This window comes from Drosophila ficusphila, unplaced genomic scaffold, assembly GCF_018152265.1.
Source record: "Drosophila ficusphila isolate 14025-0441.05 unplaced genomic scaffold, ASM1815226v1 contig_220, whole genome shotgun sequence".
NCBI lineage: Eukaryota > Metazoa > Arthropoda > Insecta > Diptera > Drosophilidae > Drosophila > Drosophila ficusphila.
Window position 1 is genome coordinate 725,710 of NW_025064118.1, and position 18,570 is coordinate 744,279.

Below are 18,570 nucleotides of genomic sequence, written 5' to 3' on the forward strand. Positions count from 1 at the left end.
ACGTATATATTTGGCTATGTAGATGTGTTTATCATGAGCATGGGGTGGGAGGTGTCTTTATGAACTTTGTGTCTAAATAATATAATAATATACTATAAAACTCTCTCTTTTATTTGCCCAAAATTTTTTGTATAAAGATGACGAAATGTGTGATAATTTTAAAGCTGTAATTATATAGTACTATCAAGTAGTAATAGAATATAAATTGTTTTATGAAGTTGATCGAATAGTTACCTGCCAGGCAATAACCACAGGCACTCTCACCATCTGGATGCTTTTCGCGCATGTGGATCTCCAGGGTTTCCTGGTATTTATAGTGCCAGTTGCATTGCGGACACTTGAGAGTCTTGCAGGAATTTCGAGTGGACATTTGAACGCCACTGTTCAATCGAGCTGAACTCAAAAGCATTTCGCATCTGTGGACAGCAAAGCACACAAATAAAAAGATAGTTATTACGAAATATAGGAAAAAAAAGTGGATTTAGGATATCAAATATTATTTACTCCTTATACCTAAACAATTTTCTCTCTTTAATTTGAACAACAAATGATATTTGAACTATAAAGGAGCCTTAAGCGGTTTTCACATTCACAAGTTCACATTCACAGGCACCCATCCAAATTTCAATAATGCCAAACCCACAGTCGCCTCGACCCAGGCGACACCATTAAATTGTGACAATTGGGGACCGGACAGACATTTATTAAGTGAAATCAGCGCAATTGGTTTAATTTTTTGTTGGTTCAGCTACCATCATATCTTCACCCTCCTGCAATATTCGACGTGGCTACATAACAAAGATTTCCCAACAAAACATTAATTTAAATATGCAGGCATAATATATGTACGCATATGCCTGACAGATTTGTAGACGAGAACTGACATGAATCTCATTAAAATCAACTGAGTCCGCCTATAGATGGTCGCTATTAAATTAAACACACAAAATTAAAGCTCAGTGTATGTGTATTCTGAATCAGATACAACTAGTCTATCTGATTACTAGCCATCTCGCCGAAGCTTTAATAAAAAACCTGTAGATATGTTGGACCAAACGACGATCTCATAAAACTGCCCTAAATTGTAATAATATCTCCGTATCCGAAGCTTATGAATGACTATTTTTCTATTAACACTTTTGTATTATTCCTATATACCCTGGCAGTTAGAACCTATTCTAATAAAACGACAAGACAAATAAAAAGACAAGAAAGGAGGCTATCTTCATCTATCTATCTATCAACTATGTCTAACAAAATACATAAAGTCTGCTAATCAAGATCGAAGCTATGAGTTTTTTTTTTTATTAATTTTCCATATTTTTGAATATTGTTCATATGACAGCTTTAAAATGTTCAATCTTTCCTAAGGCTACATGATAGAGTTTTGCGTTTTTTTTTTTAATTTTTCTCGAATCAAGGGTTGATGAAAACCTTAATAATCTTAAAACCTGGTCGTGGAATTAAAAATAACGACGTTTTTTTTTTTTTTTTCATTATGTATTTATATATATATTTTTCGATCTTTCGTACGTGAGCTATATGATACAGGTATCCGATTTAATAAAATGTATTTCGAAATTCGATAGAAGTTAAAAACATTTGATAGAAGTTAGGAAATCAAGTTGATGTGATCAAAAACATCGGCGTGATAATTTTTTGTTCGATGTCTCGTATGGGAGCTATCCGATATAGTCGCCCGTGCAATAACTACACAACTTTTGGTAAAGTTTTAGCAGGATAGCTTTAAAACTGAGAAACTAGTTGAATTCGAAACAGAAAGGAGGACAAACGGACAGACGGAGAAACGTACAAACGTTTTTTGATTCAGATCGTGATGCTGATCAAGAATATACAGGGTGCGCCAACTAGACAGGCCCTATTTAAAAGTTTAATAACTTCGCCATTTTTTAGCCCATTTTGGAAAATGAACAAGATTCATTTAGGGTATAGAATGCCATTTATTGACAATTCACTCAGAATACAATATCGATCAAATGACCGCCTTTATTAGAAACACAAAAATCGGCCCTTTTTTGAGCATTTCGCATTGTATTTGACAACATTTCGGACGCGGTCGAATGGGTCGCGGGCGATTAGCTACAGACCCGTGTTCAAAGAAATTTTTCACCAAAGTACGAATTGTCTTGGCGGAAGGTGCCGAATGTCTCCCATATTTCTTACGATAGGCACGCACAGTTTTCACAATTGAACGATTGCTTTCGATGTAAAGCGCTACAATTTCAGCCCGATTTTTTGCTGTAAGTCGATCCATGTCTAAAATGGCATAGGCTGACGTTTCAGAACCTGGCTGGCTTGTCAAAATAGGCTAAAAAATGGCGGAGTTATTAAATTTTTAAATAGGGCCTGTCTAGATGGCGCACCCTGTATATTCTTTATGGGTTCTGAGGTGTCTGAAATTAAAATACTCTTTACAAGGGTAAAAAAACACAATATTCCAACAATGTTTTATGTAAAATGCTTCTATGACCAATACCATATTAATTGTTTTCTTTACTATTTTTTCATTCCTTCCTATGGCAGTTAAACGATAAAGTGATCCGATCCTTCCCTCTCGAACATGCACATATATCACTTACTATATCACTTACTATATCACTTACTGTATCACCTACTATATTACCTACTATACAACTTTCTATATCATTTACTATATCACTTACTATATATTACTTACTACTCATATGCTGACCAAGAAAATATGTTCTTCATTTATTCCAAGGTTTGACTTCATTTTAATACCCTGCGCAGAGGCATACAAAATTGCATATACCATTTTAAAACTGGAGAAATTAAATTGAAATCTTGGCAAATCGAAAAATGAGCATATTTTTTCCTAACTATTAGTTGAAAGCAAACATTTATTCGAAGTGTGGTGCACAATGGAATAAAACCAACCGGATTGGCGTTCTTTTAAATCCCAATTGTCATTGGCGTGTAAATGAACAACTAGTGAGCAGATCAGCATCAGCCTGTGGGCAAAAATCATTTGTGCAACCTAATGACTTATTGTTCAAGAGTGGCATGAGGCTGACAGTTCTAGTCAAAAGTTCAAAGAGCGGTAATTATTGCGCATATTTGGGCAGTATGGACGACGCGTACTCGTAACTCGTATCCCTTTCCAAGGAATTAACATTCGCACCCTGTAGTTAGTCTCTGACCGGACCGACCTTAACGACAACCCTTCACTAATCAAGCAAATAAACCGCTCGCGGCAAGACTCATGTCTGCTTAACCACCAGAAACACATCCCCCGAAAACCGAAAATTTGTTGCTCTTTATTATGTTGAAAGTTGCTGCTTACCGCGCACAATCTATTCCTTGGGGACGACCATTGATGTGCTCAGAACAGGCGCCGATGGTGAAGCTGGAGGTGGCGTTCGGCGTATTTCCCACACTGGCCACCGACGAGGCACTGGGTGATATGGCGAGGCCAGCACTGTTGCCGCACGGAGACCGATGGGGAAGCTGTTGGGTCTGCGACTGAACCTGCAGCTGTGGCAAGGATTGCGGAAGATTCTGGTGCGGCGAACTCGACCGCTGTTGGATTTCAAAGAGCTCGCAGGTTTTGCAGTCCACGCCATTGAAGTCCGGATGATCGGGACATTGGCCGGGAAATAATATGTTCTGCTGCTGATGTTGCTGCAGTTGCTGTTGGAGGAACTCGGTGATCAGCTTGACCCGGCTGTCATTTGGTTCGTTGCCAGCAGCCAGCGCTGCCAGAGACGCATGGAAGGAACTAACTTGAGGGGGGTAGATGCCACCGCCCGCCGACACCTTCTGCAGTTGCAGAAAATCTGGGCAGAGAACATCCGAATCGTTGGTTTGAGGCGAGGCAGACATTGAGGCCATTTTCATTTCCACTTCAGAGGACGACGACGAAGAGGTCGGTTCCTTGCCTTGGGAACAATTGATTGACTTATGGATACTTAAATTATCAGTACTGGGTAATGAGACCTCATCGGATGCGTATGCCAATGTAGGTGAGCTGCTTGAGGATACTTTCGATAGGTTATTAGTCTTCGCTGTTGCAGAGTTTAAGGAACCAATTTTCACAGCTGATTTCACTGCTACTTTGGGCGTTGATGATAGGATAGGATATGCACTAGGTGCTGCCATTTTAATACTACTAGTGTCCTGATTAACTTTAGGCTCGTGCTCCTCGCCTGGTCCCTGGTCCAGGACCCGGGCCTGCTCACTCTCCTGGTTATTCTCAACCTCCGATTCCGATGCCGACTCTCTGCCGATAACTGGCTGCTGAGAAGACGGGGAAAGAGAAGCAGCACGGTCCCCACCAGGTGCTATTTGGAGCTTCTCGGTGTCATCGCTGGCAGCACAAGTGGCATTGTTATCCAGAGGCTGGAGAAACGATATCTGCGGCTTCTCATCCATATTTCGCTGAATAATGGCACTGGAGTACTCGCGATTAAGTAGCTGGTGGTCCAGCTCTTCCAGGTTGAGTCGATGTTCAGTGCTCGCATGCAAGCTAAAAGACTTAACGTTGCCAAAGGACAACTTGCATATAAAACACATTAAAATGGGTTTTTGAATTTTGAACGCTCTAATTTGATCCTGACAAGCTGAGTTCGCATCTTGCGCAGAGACCACACGAAAGGAATGGATTTTCGGACTCGATTTGTAGGTTGGTCCTGCTAAGGTTTCAATAGCAGGACCAGCGCCTAGCTCCTCCTTCTCGATTTGCTCTTGAAAATGCTGCTGTACTCTTTCGTTCTCCTCCTGCCCTCGATCTTTGACTTTCAAGAGTTTCTTCACAGAATTCGAGGTTGAGGCATAACTTTGGACAGACACCGATCCACTTCCATGGGCATTGTCTGCGTCGATAATGTATGCGCTGCCATCGAGATTGTAAACTATTTTGCCGTTAAAAGTTTCCACATCAGAACTTGACATTGGAGAGCCGTGGTCATTACCATCATTGGAGCTAAAACTGAAATAAATGATATATTTTTTAATTGGTTAATATTAATAAATAAATGGTTTAAATGCATTTGATGCTGTCTTAATTAAATACTATTTTTATATATCCTTGCAATTGGAACTTAAATTTAGAATACAACTAGAGCCATCAAAAATCTACAGCATTTTTACTTAAGTACAATTGTACTTAATACTCTAAAAACAAAGATGATACCTCAAATATGTTGTACAAAATAAATTAAGGCTAAACAACATCGAATGACGATTTTTCTATTCATAATCTAAATAATAATAATAATAATCTATATAGATTTAATGGAAATAAAATGATAACGAGTATCAAGTTTGTTAACTAGCCTTGAATTATAAACAAAATCTCATAAAAATTGCCATAGGAGAGATCAAAAATATATATAGAATTAACGGAAAAAAATAATAACATCGATGTTTTCCATCAGACATATCATATCATATTAGACATTTTTGGAATATAGGGTTTTCTAATGACTCCTTTGCTCTGCAAGGGTATAATTAGACTTATAAAATATAGCATCTATATTAATTTATTTTTGTTCAGATTTTTCGATAGTAATTCTCATGCCTGATTATTTTTGTGTAATCTATAAGATAAAGTCTCCTGATACCAGAACTTTTGGTAAAGTTGCTATAGGAAACAGACAAACGGTAAGACTTGGAGAGTGATGCAGATCAGGAATATATATATTTTATGGGGTCTGCGGCGTCTGAATAGAATTTGTATGCCCTCTGTGAGGCTATGACAATCTTTAGGAGTAATCAACTAACCAGCACAAGTTATTCTCGAGACCTAGTGAATCCCTTATGGCATTTAATATAATATATAAGTCACAAGTATTAAAACAACTGAAACAACAGATGATAGATTATAGTTTTAGCTGCAAAAGTCATATGAAGAGCCCAGCTTTCATTCCTGTTTAATTATATAAACCCGATTGGAGCTTCGAAGCCTCCTGACACAGCTAATACGCATGCATTACAAAATTGTTTCTTCGTTTGGAATGGTGCAGGCACGAATAGAAGAAGGAAAGTTCACTGCCTCAGGGCTTTGCGCAAAACAAAGGAAGTCAAGGTTTTCCGTTGTCATCCCCACAACCCCGAATCGCACCCGACCTTCCTTTTTCTTTGATTCATTCTGAATATTCGCGCGTGCCTTTTTTGTTGTATGTCTTTATTTCTGTGGAGTCGTCGTTATCTGCTCTTCATATTCTTCAACTGGTTTCACTCAGTCGCCTCTGCTGAGCCAAAGCCAGCTTATATAGCCAGTACACCCACATACAAATTCCCCGGTGTATCAGACACTGCCATCAGGGGCATAAGGCACGATGGTTTTTAGTTTTTATTCTCCTTTCGAGTTCGACCAGCAAAGGCTTTGCTTTACACTGTGGCATTGGTTTGAGGTTACAGTTGAGTTGGTATGCAAACAACTCTTGACGTACTCTGAAAACCAGGACCAGCGGCAGGTCCAAGCCAGCCTTTGCCTGGGTTCTGGCCTGTTCTTCCATTGCACCTTTAGCCCATAGAGTCTCTTTGTGTTATTTCCTCTCAGGAATGCTCCTCTGCATTGAGGCTGAACACCAGAAATGGATGCCTTTAAACTGTTTACTATTCCGCAATATAATGTTATAGAATAGAATATATGCAGAATTATATTTATGCCCCTGTAGAGGGTTTTATCAAAATAGGATAACTCTATCATATAGCTGCCATAGGAAAGATCGGAAAATTGATATAGAATCAGCGGAAATTAACGAAAAAAGGTACTTCTGTTCTTGATAAAATGAGAATAAAATAAATTATGTGACAAAGAACAATAACGCTTACATTTTTGTCACTCTCAACTATCTGTCTTTTTTAATGAGAGCTATATAGTTCTGTCTTCTCTTTTGGATCGTACTGACTTACATTTATACTGTACTTTATACATTTCTGGATCGGCTCAGATGATGATGCTGATCAAGACCAAATGTACAGGATGGGAATAATTTCTGACCAAACATTATAAACAGATATTGTGAATATAATATCCTCAAGGGTATTCAAAATGGTGAATATTCTACAAAACTAGAAAAGATCGGTGAGTAAAGCTTTGTGATGAGTCTTAGGGTTTTATAGACCTAAGTTCTGACTGTAAGGTAAACGAACTTCTTTGAATGCCCTTGCAGAGGGTAGTTTAACAAGTTTCTGATTCGTATTCTTGGTTTTAAGTGTGCTCAATTTGTCTATCAATGCATGAAATTATTACAAATTAAATTCTCAATGGGTGCCCACAATAATGGATAGAAGCCAGTGGTCCGATCCCGGCGTTTTCGAATGACATACTATCTGCAATAGCAGCAAAACCTTTGGTAAAGTTTGAGAAAGCTTTAAGTTTGTGAGAAACCTTTGCAGGAGTAAACGGTTTATTGTGTAAGAACTAGGCAAGAAGTATACATATATGTATATATATGTATTTTCATGGTTAACTGACTGAGTTTGTTGTTATGCAAAAATACTTAATCAACGTTTTTCCAGTAGCAAAAGATACTTGATCAAACATAAGCTGGTAACACTAAAAGTGTTCTAATCTCTCTTTTCGTAATTCCTTCTTCTTTGAGTTTAACCATAGAATGGACAAGTTGATTTCTCAAGTGCATATTAAAGAAGATATATAATAACATAAAAGAAACACACGAATCGTTTTTATTAATTGCGGATTACCTGGGTGGCCTTTTTGCAATAGTTGTGGTTCTTTAAAACATATTTGAAAAATACTGTTTTGAAACTAAAGGGCCCTTATAAAAAATATTACAAAACTGTTTAGTTTAAGCTGCGTTCAGGAGAGAGAGAGAGAGAGCTTTCTGTACATCAACAATGGTTTTTGCTATGCATGTGTTAGTGTGTTAGTGCTGTGCTTACTGGTGTGCAATTGCACGCACACACAATATTTAAGTTGTCATCAGAGCCAGAGTTGCCATTAAGTAGGTATTATGCAGTTGGGAAACGCATTTCAGATAATTGTCCGGTCGGGCCGAGCCGGGTAATTACTTGGTTTACGTTGTTAGTGTTCTATTTTACCTTTTGTTGTCATCGCAGTAATTTGTAGTTCTCCGACATGCCGCACGAAATGCTTAATAAGCAATTAGCAGGGTAAAACTATTTAATTTTTGTGTACATAGGTTGGTTTTTTTTGTATTCATCAGACCTTAGCGATTTCAAATTAAAATATCTAATAATAAGGCGACTTGTTTCTTATACAAGTCAAGTTTAATTATATCGCATATTACAGAAGGCAACCGAACAGTCGAAGCTACACAGTACCAACTCAAAAGTTGCAAAAACAGTATGGGGTGGACCATCTTCCATACACAGCCGGTATGTCTGTGATTGTGTTAAATTGTTTTTTTTTTACCGAGAAATCGTCTTTTGTTCTCAGAGATCCAGCATAAAAAGTTGCGAATATAAAACAAAAGTGTCACTTGCCGAGGGTCGGGAGATACCAGACGATGTCCGAGGTTGAGCTTGCATTGTTATTTCCCTTTGTCGTTGAGCGAGGGCTCTGTGTCGATTCGAATTTCGAATTTAGGAGTATTTTATTCATGTATGTGTACATATATATATGCAGCCATTTGATTCCGCCAGAGCCCCACAATCATTCATTTCGGTAAGATCAATGAATCGATACGATATACCTGGAGAGCCGCAGAATTGCGACAAAAAGGAGCCCAGAAGGCCAAGCTTAGCGGTATGAGTTCCCGGGATCGAGACGAGATCTCCGACTTTCAGTTGACGAACAGTTTTTTAAGCGTACGAAAGAAGTACAGAAGAAAAGCAATAAATTTTTTTTAGCCTTCATTAAAATTGTCGCCGATTGCTTTCGCGTATGAATATGTTAATTGTGAGTTTACCAGACATATGTATGTAGAAAGAATAAGCATTTTTTTTAAGTGTGCTAACAACTGCCGCTATCTATAAGGATTGTGTTTTATTTATTTACATTTGGTGTGATATTGGTGCAACGTTTTAATAAAAACAAGATCTGAAACCTATATACCCTGAAATTAGAACTTAATGATAAAAAACGAATAGACTCCTTGCAAATCTCGAGTAACAAGATTTTTCCTATTGCTTGGTAGAACCATATTTTCCATAAATTATGTGTCCATTATTTTCCCCATTTCTATGCAGCTATTAGATATAGTAGTCCGATCTTTGTAAATGTCAAACAAAGAGCATGTATACCATATAAGTCGGGAGACCGTATCAGATAGCTCCATAGAAGAGATCGAAAAAATAACGGAAAAAAATATCGCGCTATGGTTTTTTATCATATTTACTTGATTTTTGGATATTGTGTTTTTAACTACTATCGAATTTCGAATTAAGTTTTATTGAAATTGGATGACTATATCATATATGTAGCTGTCATTGGAAAGATCACAAAATAAATCATTTTTTGCGTATCAAGTTTTTTAACCAAGGCTAGTCATGAAAAAATTTTATTAAAGCCTGACAACCCTGTCATTGTAGATGCCTTAGGAGAGATCGAAATCTAATTAGAATAATGGAACAACTTTATACAAGTGATTTTTTTTTTTATCATAAATTGATGATTTTTTTGGATATGGAGTTTTGTAAAGAATCTTGAAACTAAGTTGGAAATCGGACGTCTATATCATATAACTGAAATAGGAACAACCGGTAAAATATGGAAAAATTAATAGGAAAATCGTAATTACTTCGATGTTGTTTAGCCAGTATGCATTTTTCTCGACATTTGTGATCACTGCAAGGGTAAATTTTAGATGTCAGATAAAAAATATCACAACCTTAACTTTGCCACTCCAAGATTTAGCTTTGATTCGAACAAAACGCGACTCTTATAAAGCAAACTTGGGCTCACAATTTGAATTCATGAATACATAAATAACAATGACCAGCAGCACGCAGGATGAAAACGAGGATTTGCACGGGGATAAGGATTTTGAGTCAAAGTACCAGTATTCTGCAGTAGGGGCATCAGAGAAGAAGTAAAAGAGCAATAATAAAACGAATTTATGCACTGAAAACACACACACGCACATACACAATATCGAAGGGGACAAAAACAAAGAAGAGGAATAATGCATTGTATTTTATTAAAGGAATTGTTCGCTTTGCCTTATTTTTCTCAGAACAAAGTGATGTATGAGCTCCGTAGGCCTAACACAATACGGATTTTGAGAGCTGAGACCGGCAAGAGATTGGGCATTGTGATTCAGGCTGCTTTTGACGTGGAGCACAGCAGTGTCTGGATGAACACTATGTAGCTAACAGTATATAGAATCTCCTGCTTAATTTGACTTAAAGAAAATCTGGAAAAAGCACATTTTCGACGACTTAAAGATTGGTTTCTGAATAACTGCAAACCTTATCACATACAGGCACATATTCGTATGCTTGTCATACAGTGATACTTGGGACCCCAATATACATACATACATAGTATAGTATAGTATCCCTGCAGTTCCAAAATAGCTTTTTCCTATATGAAATCCGCGAGGAAGCACCGAGGAACCGGGGTACGAAGGTATGCCCGCACCGAGGAATTGCGCGAGGAATTTTGTATGGGATTCAAGTTTTCTTCATAGGTGCAGCTCTCGATGAACTTTTTGGCGGTTTCATCGAACGATTCCTCGGTGCCTTATACGAATTTTGTATGGAAAAAATTCGTATAAGGCATAGAGGAATTCGGAGCGGAAGTGGAAGCGGGGTTTTCCTCGAGGATCGCCCTTAGGGAAATCATATATGCCAATGTTCAAAATTTCATCCCCAAATTCATATGAAAAACAATATATATATATATTTTTTATTTATTTTATAAAATACCTTATTTTGTAACATAAGAGATAAGCACATTAAAAATATGAAATTCGAAAGTTTTTGTTTATCATTTATGTAGAGTATTTGCAGGACATCGGCTGTTTTGCGTCCATCTATGGTACAAAAAATATTTTCGTTATTACATATTATATATTACTTTTTTTAATTTAGCGCAAACTTACCTTTCAAACGAATTTATCGGACAAACATGTGTATGGCTTAATCCTAAAAAGATTTAAATAAGTTTGTAGTAAAAAACATAATATTTTTGTAATATTAACGACACTTACATGATTTTTAAACATTTCCGCTTCCCGTTGCACAAATGAAGAAATTTGACAACATATTGTCAACGCACTACGCAAAAGAATGACACAGTTAAATTTTATTTTTCACCCTTTTAGTATACCCTTCTTTTTGGGTGTAACCGACCATAAATGACACGCGAGTTATATTATATGTATCCACATACATTTGTAACCAATGTTATGGTTACCTCGGTTCCATAATTTAAATAATAATATGTGTACATATATATATATATTATATGTTATATTATATTTATATTTGAAGAACTTTAACATCAGAAGAGTATACATAAGTCGAGCGCCCCTCAGCCGTATTTTCCATCGAAAACTAATTTTTTGTTTCTAACGGAGAATGACAACAGTGCAATTAGAAAAACGAAAGAATAGAAGACAAATTTGGAGTCGGGCTGCCTTCGGGTGCAAGCAACGAAATCGTATTATAAGAGTGAGGAAGAGAGGGAAACTTAGGAATATCCCTTTCCCTTTCCTACACACATGATTGGCAATTGCCAAAATTCACTTGTGAACAGCCAGAACTGCAGGGATAGTATATTGTATATAGTATGTATGTATGTATATTGGGGTCCCAAGTGCTTCCTTCTACCTTAAACAAATACAGTATCACTGTATGACACTGTGTGTAACATACACTGCCACGCACTTGAATAGGGACAAGCCTTTTACAGTAAATGTTCTACAATTTTGCTGAAACAAACTAAATTATTCCAAGAGCGCTTAAAGCAAAATTAAAAATAAATGATAACGGTAAATGATCGAGGTCTACTTTTTATCTTCTTAGTTTGCCTATTCCCCATGTGTCACATACAGGCACATATTCGTATACTTGTCATAACTGTATTTGTTTAAGGTAGAAGGAAGCACTTGGCACCCCAATATACATACATACATACATACACTGCCACGCACTTGAATAGGGACAAGCCTTTTACAACAAATGTTCTACAATTTTGCTGAAACAAACTAAATTATTCCAAGAGCGCTTAAAGCAAAATTAAAAATAAATGATAACGGTAAATGATCGAGGTCTACTTTTTATCTTCTTAGTTTGCCTATTCCCCATGTGTCACATACAGGCACATATTCGTATACTTGTCATAACTGTATTTGTTTAAGGTAGAAGGAAGCACTTGGCACCCCAATATACATACATACATACATACACTGCCACGCACTTGAATAGGGACAAGCCTTTTACAACAAATGTTCTACAATTTTGCTGAAACAAACTAAATTATTCCAAGAGCGCTTAAAGCAAAATTAAAAATAAATGATAACGGTAAATGATCGAGGTCTACTTTTTATCCTCTTAGTTTGCCTATTCCCCATGTGTTTGAAAAGAAAGAGCTTCAAGACAAATGCAACTGTAGATCAAATGAGAAATAAAAACAAACTTATGAAAATGTTTGTCCCTATTCAAGTGCGTGGCGGTGTACATGATCAGAATCATCAGAAGAGTCGATCTGGGCATGTCTGCCTATACGTCTATCCATCGGTGTGAACGTCGGTATATCGATGTGTGTGTAGATTCTAGTTGGTCGCACGCAGCGAAAGACTGCTAAGTCCTTCGAATTTGTGTGCTTCTCATAAATACGCTGACTTAATAATTTTTAATTTACCACGCTCACTTTTACGCCACTAAGCCTTATAAACATGCAGGTTTACTACACTTGGGTTAAATACGGTTCAAATGATAACAGACTTATATGTTCTGGGTGTAAACTTGTGGCTTACTTACCAATTTATTGAGTCAAGGTCATGGTCATCTCTTAAAACACTGGAAGTTTTCTGCAAAAAAAGAGAAATTATTCATTTTAAATTGCGCTATGCAGCTTGGTATTAAATTTACGTATATTTTCTTTGTGCTATCCAAGAGGCTTTTCAGTTATCAACACCATTATACATTATATTATCCAGTTCAGGATTTGTGAAAATCAACGAGCATTATTAAGAGAATGTTATCGGGGTAAACAAATGCCCTAATGTACGTACATACATACATAAGTAATTGGGAATTGGTCTTCACAAAGCACAAAGCTCTTAAACTATTTCAAATTCACAGAGCACCATGGATTTGTTGACTTGGAAAAACACGGTAGGGTATAGGCAGAGCACGTAATTTGGCAGTGACACCCTTCGTGATATGTATACGTTCAATTTTGGTTTTTAAGCCAGTTTCACCGGGCTAAAGATCTGCTCCCCAACACCAGACACGTACCGAGTGTACATACCATATGTGCCCCAATATATACGATATATACTATGTGTACAATTTTATACTTTCGCAGCGGCAGAGACATGACCGCCACCATGAAGTTTATATAATTATTGTGTTAATTAAGTGCAGAATATAGTAGTACAGTATAGTATGGTAGTATTCTCTAATTGTGCCAAATTTTCATTAACAATAATCGTTACAAGTAGTGTACTGAATTTGTTAAAAGTTATGCAATTTGCGACCGTTAAGCATAAATATTCTTGATCAGGCTGATCAGATAGGTCGATCGGTGTGCATATATATGTACATATATCCATTGAACAGGATTTCGTGAACTTTGAGAAGTTCAATATGTAGTAGGATGTTTACCTACCATTCCCACTGTACCATAAAATAAGAATTACTGTTAAAGACCAGATATGTATAGCCACCTCTCTCGCGCTCATAGAATAAAATAGAATAGAATAGGTTTATAGAAAAGAAATAAAACGAAAGTCTTGTTTCTGTTACAATATTGGGATTAAACATGCAGGTTCTTGTAATTCGTAAGCAGCCCAAGATGTTAATTGTACGAATATTGCCCACTTTTACGACCAGAAGCCACCAAATTCAGTGGCGGCCACATTTTGGTTGGTTCAGCGATTTGGTTCGAAGATTTGGTTTTTGGTCACAGAAACAAGAGCGAAAGCAGTCTTTACAATTATATGGTAACAAGATTTTGGCTTATTGTTTGCTTTTGCTTCCGAAATCGAATTCAAAAGTCATTAGAAAATTCTATATTTCAAAAATTTAGACTTTCTTCTTCACCACTCTCATCTGAGTCGATCTCGACAATTATGTCTGTCCGTCTGATATCCGTCTGTCTCTACGCCAACTGGTATCTCAGTTTTAAGGTTTTTAGGGTTCTCGCTGAAACTTGACCAAAAGTCGTTCAGATATTGTAGGTCGTAATCGGAAAGCCAGGACCGAACGACTAGATCATAGGAAGAACATTTTAGGAAACATCAAAAAAGAAGTGGAGAGTCTGTTTTCATTTTACAAACATGATATTTTAGCAACTCTTGAATTCCAAATAAAATTTCATATTGAAATTTAAGAAAACACCTTAGACCCCATAAAACCAGAACCCTTATTTTATAAATTAAATTTATTGGTAAGCTCATCTATTCTTTGTTGATGTTTAAAATTTTTTAAATAGTTTGGTAGCCCAGAAAATAAATTTAAGCAATTGGAAAGGAAATTAGAAGAATTTTAGGAAAAGGAAATTTACAGAATTTTTTTACGGTGATTGCGTAAATTCAATTTACTTTTCAGATAAAAATGTCAGATTTTGCAGCTCAAAAACATTTTTTGGTGTATAAATGCCACAAAAGTTTCGTTGAAAACCGCTTCCACACTCCTAAAAACAAAAGAAAATTTTGGATATGATTCAATATTGTGAGCTAATATTTTGATACCCAAGTTAAGCTTATTACGTTTCAGCACTTTTTTTTACGTAGAGGAGCTTCATGACTCCCCAAACTTAACCCAACACACACTCACGGACACAAAAACAAATTAATAATCCAGCTGACTTCTTTCCAAGTTAGTTTTTGTGTTGAGAAACAAGTTTTCTTCTTTGGCTTTTTTCACAACACATAATGATGATAATGATTCGCCAATTTAATAATAATTTCTCTAATAATTATACGGTACTGTTATTATGGGCACATTAGAACCGAAATTCGTTGAAATTTTTAATTTTGTCTGTCTGTCTGTGTTCTCTTCAAACCGCTCTCTTTCGCTTTTTTTGATGGGTTGATTCCCAAACCTTAAAAGCTATTTTACGGCAAAGTGTGATTACGGCTGAATTAGCCACATATGTATATAAGTGGTAGTTTATAATTTTGTGTGCTTATTTTGCGACAAGCATATACATAAATCAAAAACCTATATCAGAGTTATTAAAAACGAAATATAGCTGTCATAGGAAAGATCGAAAACACATAAGGAATACACCTTATACACCTTAAGTCATCATAAGGGCTAAACAAGTAATATCATATCATATATCTACCATAGAATACGTCGAAACATCTATGTATATGGAATTAACGGGAATTAACGGAAAAAATTCAAAGTCGTTGTTTTTCATCAGAAGAACATAATTTCTGAAATATAGAGTTTTCTAATGACTCTTGAATTTCGAATTCAATTTTATAAAAATCGGACGACTTATCATATAACTTTCAAATGAGCAATCGTCGAAAATACAGAAACTGCATAGTAAATCGATATAGCTTCGATGTTGTTTAGCCTCTATGTAAAGGATATAAAATCTTCGGCTAGCCGAAGCTAGCTTCCTTTCTTTCTCTCTCTCTCTCTCTCCTATGGCAGCGGGCGGAACCGAGGAGCGCGAAAAGCATATTACGGTAAAAAAAAAAATTCCGAGGTGCGCGAAAACGTTTTTTGCACATAAAAAATGAATGTCCTCATTTGTTTTACTTGGTCTAAATCGTTACTTATTGTTCATCAAAATTTGTTTATTATTGTATTATATTATTTATATTATATTATGTATTATATATAAATAAGTTCATTTTTTTTAGTTTTAAGCTTATAGTGCGCGCACTTTTGAATTGATACATATACTAAATGATTAATTGAGGTAATTTTTCTAAAAAAAAAGTTTATTTTTTCATTTTTCAGTTTAGTTCTTTGTTTTTTTAATACATTTATTAATCTTATAGCATATGTGTCAATTCAAAAAAAAAAAACTAAAAACTGATAAAACAAATATGTATAATATAAATAAAAAATAAATAAATAATAACTAATATTATATAAAAATATAAAAATTTTGAAGAACAATAAGTAATGATTTTGATCAAGTAAAATGAATGAGGATTCCGATATGCCAAGGCGCAAATTTTATGTGCAAAAAGCGTCGGGCAAATAAGATGTTTTTTTTTACCGTAATGGGCTTGAGGTGTATCTCAGTATCGAGCGATATAATTACCCGATTTTCATAAAATTTGATGTGAAATTCGATAGTAGTTAAAAATATACCTGTGGCAACCACATTACAACATATTCAGATAATGCGTTTAGATCGAAAAATCTATATAGAAATACAGGAAATAAAATTATAACATCGTTGATTTTCATCAGTCAATTATAATTTTTGGAATAAAGAGTTTTCTAACTACTCTTGACTTAATTATTAAATGTAATCAAAATCGGACAACTATATCATATAGCTGCCATACGAACAAAAGTCGAATATATGGAAAATGAATAGAAAAATCGGTGTTTTTTTTTTTTAGCCCTTGATCGACATATTTGATGACTGCAAGGGTATATAAGCTTCACCCTCACTTTTCAGCACTTTTTGATGGCAGAGCGATGAGGTTTCATAATTAAGATTTCGGTAGCGATAGCCTTTATATAAATTTGCCACGTCCACAAGCCGCGGAATTCTGCATTTTGGGTAAATGTTTCGGATTCATAAACACGTCGCGAATTGTGTTTCACAAATTTTGTCGAGGCTGGAACCATATACTGTATATATAATATTTAAAATATATATAATTATATAAAATAGGTACATAAAGGCTAAACAACATCGAAGCTTTGACGATTTTTTTATTATTTTCTATAATTGCGACGATTGTTTATATGACAGCTACATAATAGTAGTCGGTTTTAATGAAATTTTATTCTAAATTCGATAGTCATTAGAAAACTCTAAAAAAAATTGTGCTTATCTGATGAAAAACCACGATGTTATAATTCGATCTTTCCTATGCCAGCTATATCATATAGTTGTCCGATTTTAATAGAATTATTTTTTCTCGATTCAATGATAGTTTAAAAGCTCGTGGGATAAAAAACAACGACATTATCATTTTTTTGCCAATATTTTAAGATATACTATTTGATCTTTCCTATGGCAGCTTATATTGTCCGATTTTTATGAAATTGAATTCGAAATTAGGTAGTCGTTAATATCTAGAAGAAATAAAGTCGATAAGATCAAAAACAACAAGGTGAAATTGTTTTTAATTTTTCGTATGGGAGCTATCCGATATCGTCGCCCGATCCGGCACGATCCAACGTATATACTGCGTGCAATAACTACACAACTTTTGGTTAAGTTTCAGTAAGATAATTTTAAAACTGAGAGACTAGCTTACATAGGGTTGTATAAGAAACAAGAAGAAACTAAGCTTCTTTCACTTCACGTAAAGAAGTACAAATTGTTTTTAATGTGACACCGAAGTCAAATATTGTACCTAAAGCAATTCGGACGCCTTACTACAACTACAGAGCGAAGGTGTCGTCTCTCTGTGTGTGTGTGTGTGTTATTCCAGAAAGTTATAACCTTAGAAGAGATACAGGAGTTCAAGAACACAACAACATAATGTGAGAGGGGGAACGGGGAACGGGGAACGGCCAAAACCGTTATTGACCGTAAAGATAAAAGCAGCACCAACTCAATGAAATGGGGGTAGGTGCTAAAACACACGCACATGCCCACGCAAACAAATACACGCCAAAGACAAACTCAAGCCAACGGCCAGTGGTCAAGCATGGGACTACACACATACACATACACACGTGTACATGTACGGAAGACACTTGCACCTCACGTGAACCTTTATTATGTGCACACACTGGCAAACTGAAGTGCTGCAGAAATTTGTAAACGCAACAACTTGGCACTTTAATTAGTATGAGCTCGATTTTAAAAACCACATTTAGATGTACATCTAGGTACTTAATTTATTTTGGGTCATTTAGCTTTAGATATATCTAGTTTTTAACGACGTTTAAAGGGGTAATACTTTTCTCAAAAAACGGACGAATCTTTCAGATAAAATTAGAAAAGGATGGTTGATTCTACGTAACTAGACAGGAAATCCATAAACATAATAAGTTTTTTCTCTAATGGCAGCTACATACATACATACATATGTACATGAAATAGTGTTTTGATTTTCATGAAATTTTATTCACAGCTCAGATTATATTCTAGATTATTTTCTGTCCGCCTCTCCGACTGTCTGTTTCTATGTAAATTAAAATTTAAATAAATTATCAATCCGTTGTTTTTGATCATATATGTAGACTAGATTTCTTCCAGATGGTGTTTACTATCGAATTTCTAATTTAATTTAATTTAATAGGAAAGATCGAGTAAATTATATA

The 18,570-nt window shown here is 35.7% G+C and overlaps 1 protein-coding gene across 5 annotated transcripts in view; it reads right to left on the minus strand.

The window, feature by feature from the left end:
• LOC108095012 (zinc finger protein 2) overlaps positions 1-18,570 on the minus strand; it is a 48,626-nt gene that overhangs the window by 19,157 nt on the left and 10,899 nt on the right. For all 5 annotated transcript variants that reach the window (XR_006245347.1, XR_006245348.1, XM_017195855.2 and 2 more), the window contains 3 exons: positions 12,901-12,950; positions 3,326-4,969; positions 235-416 (listed from right to left, as the gene is read on the minus strand). Coding sequence is in view for 3 of the 5 variants with exons in the window: in XM_017195855.2 (XP_017051344.2) it covers positions 235-416; positions 3,326-4,932 (1,789 nt within the window). In the remaining 2 variants the exon portion in view is untranslated. Of the gene's footprint in view, positions 1-234; positions 417-3,325; positions 4,970-12,900; positions 12,951-18,570 lie in introns of those variants that run through there.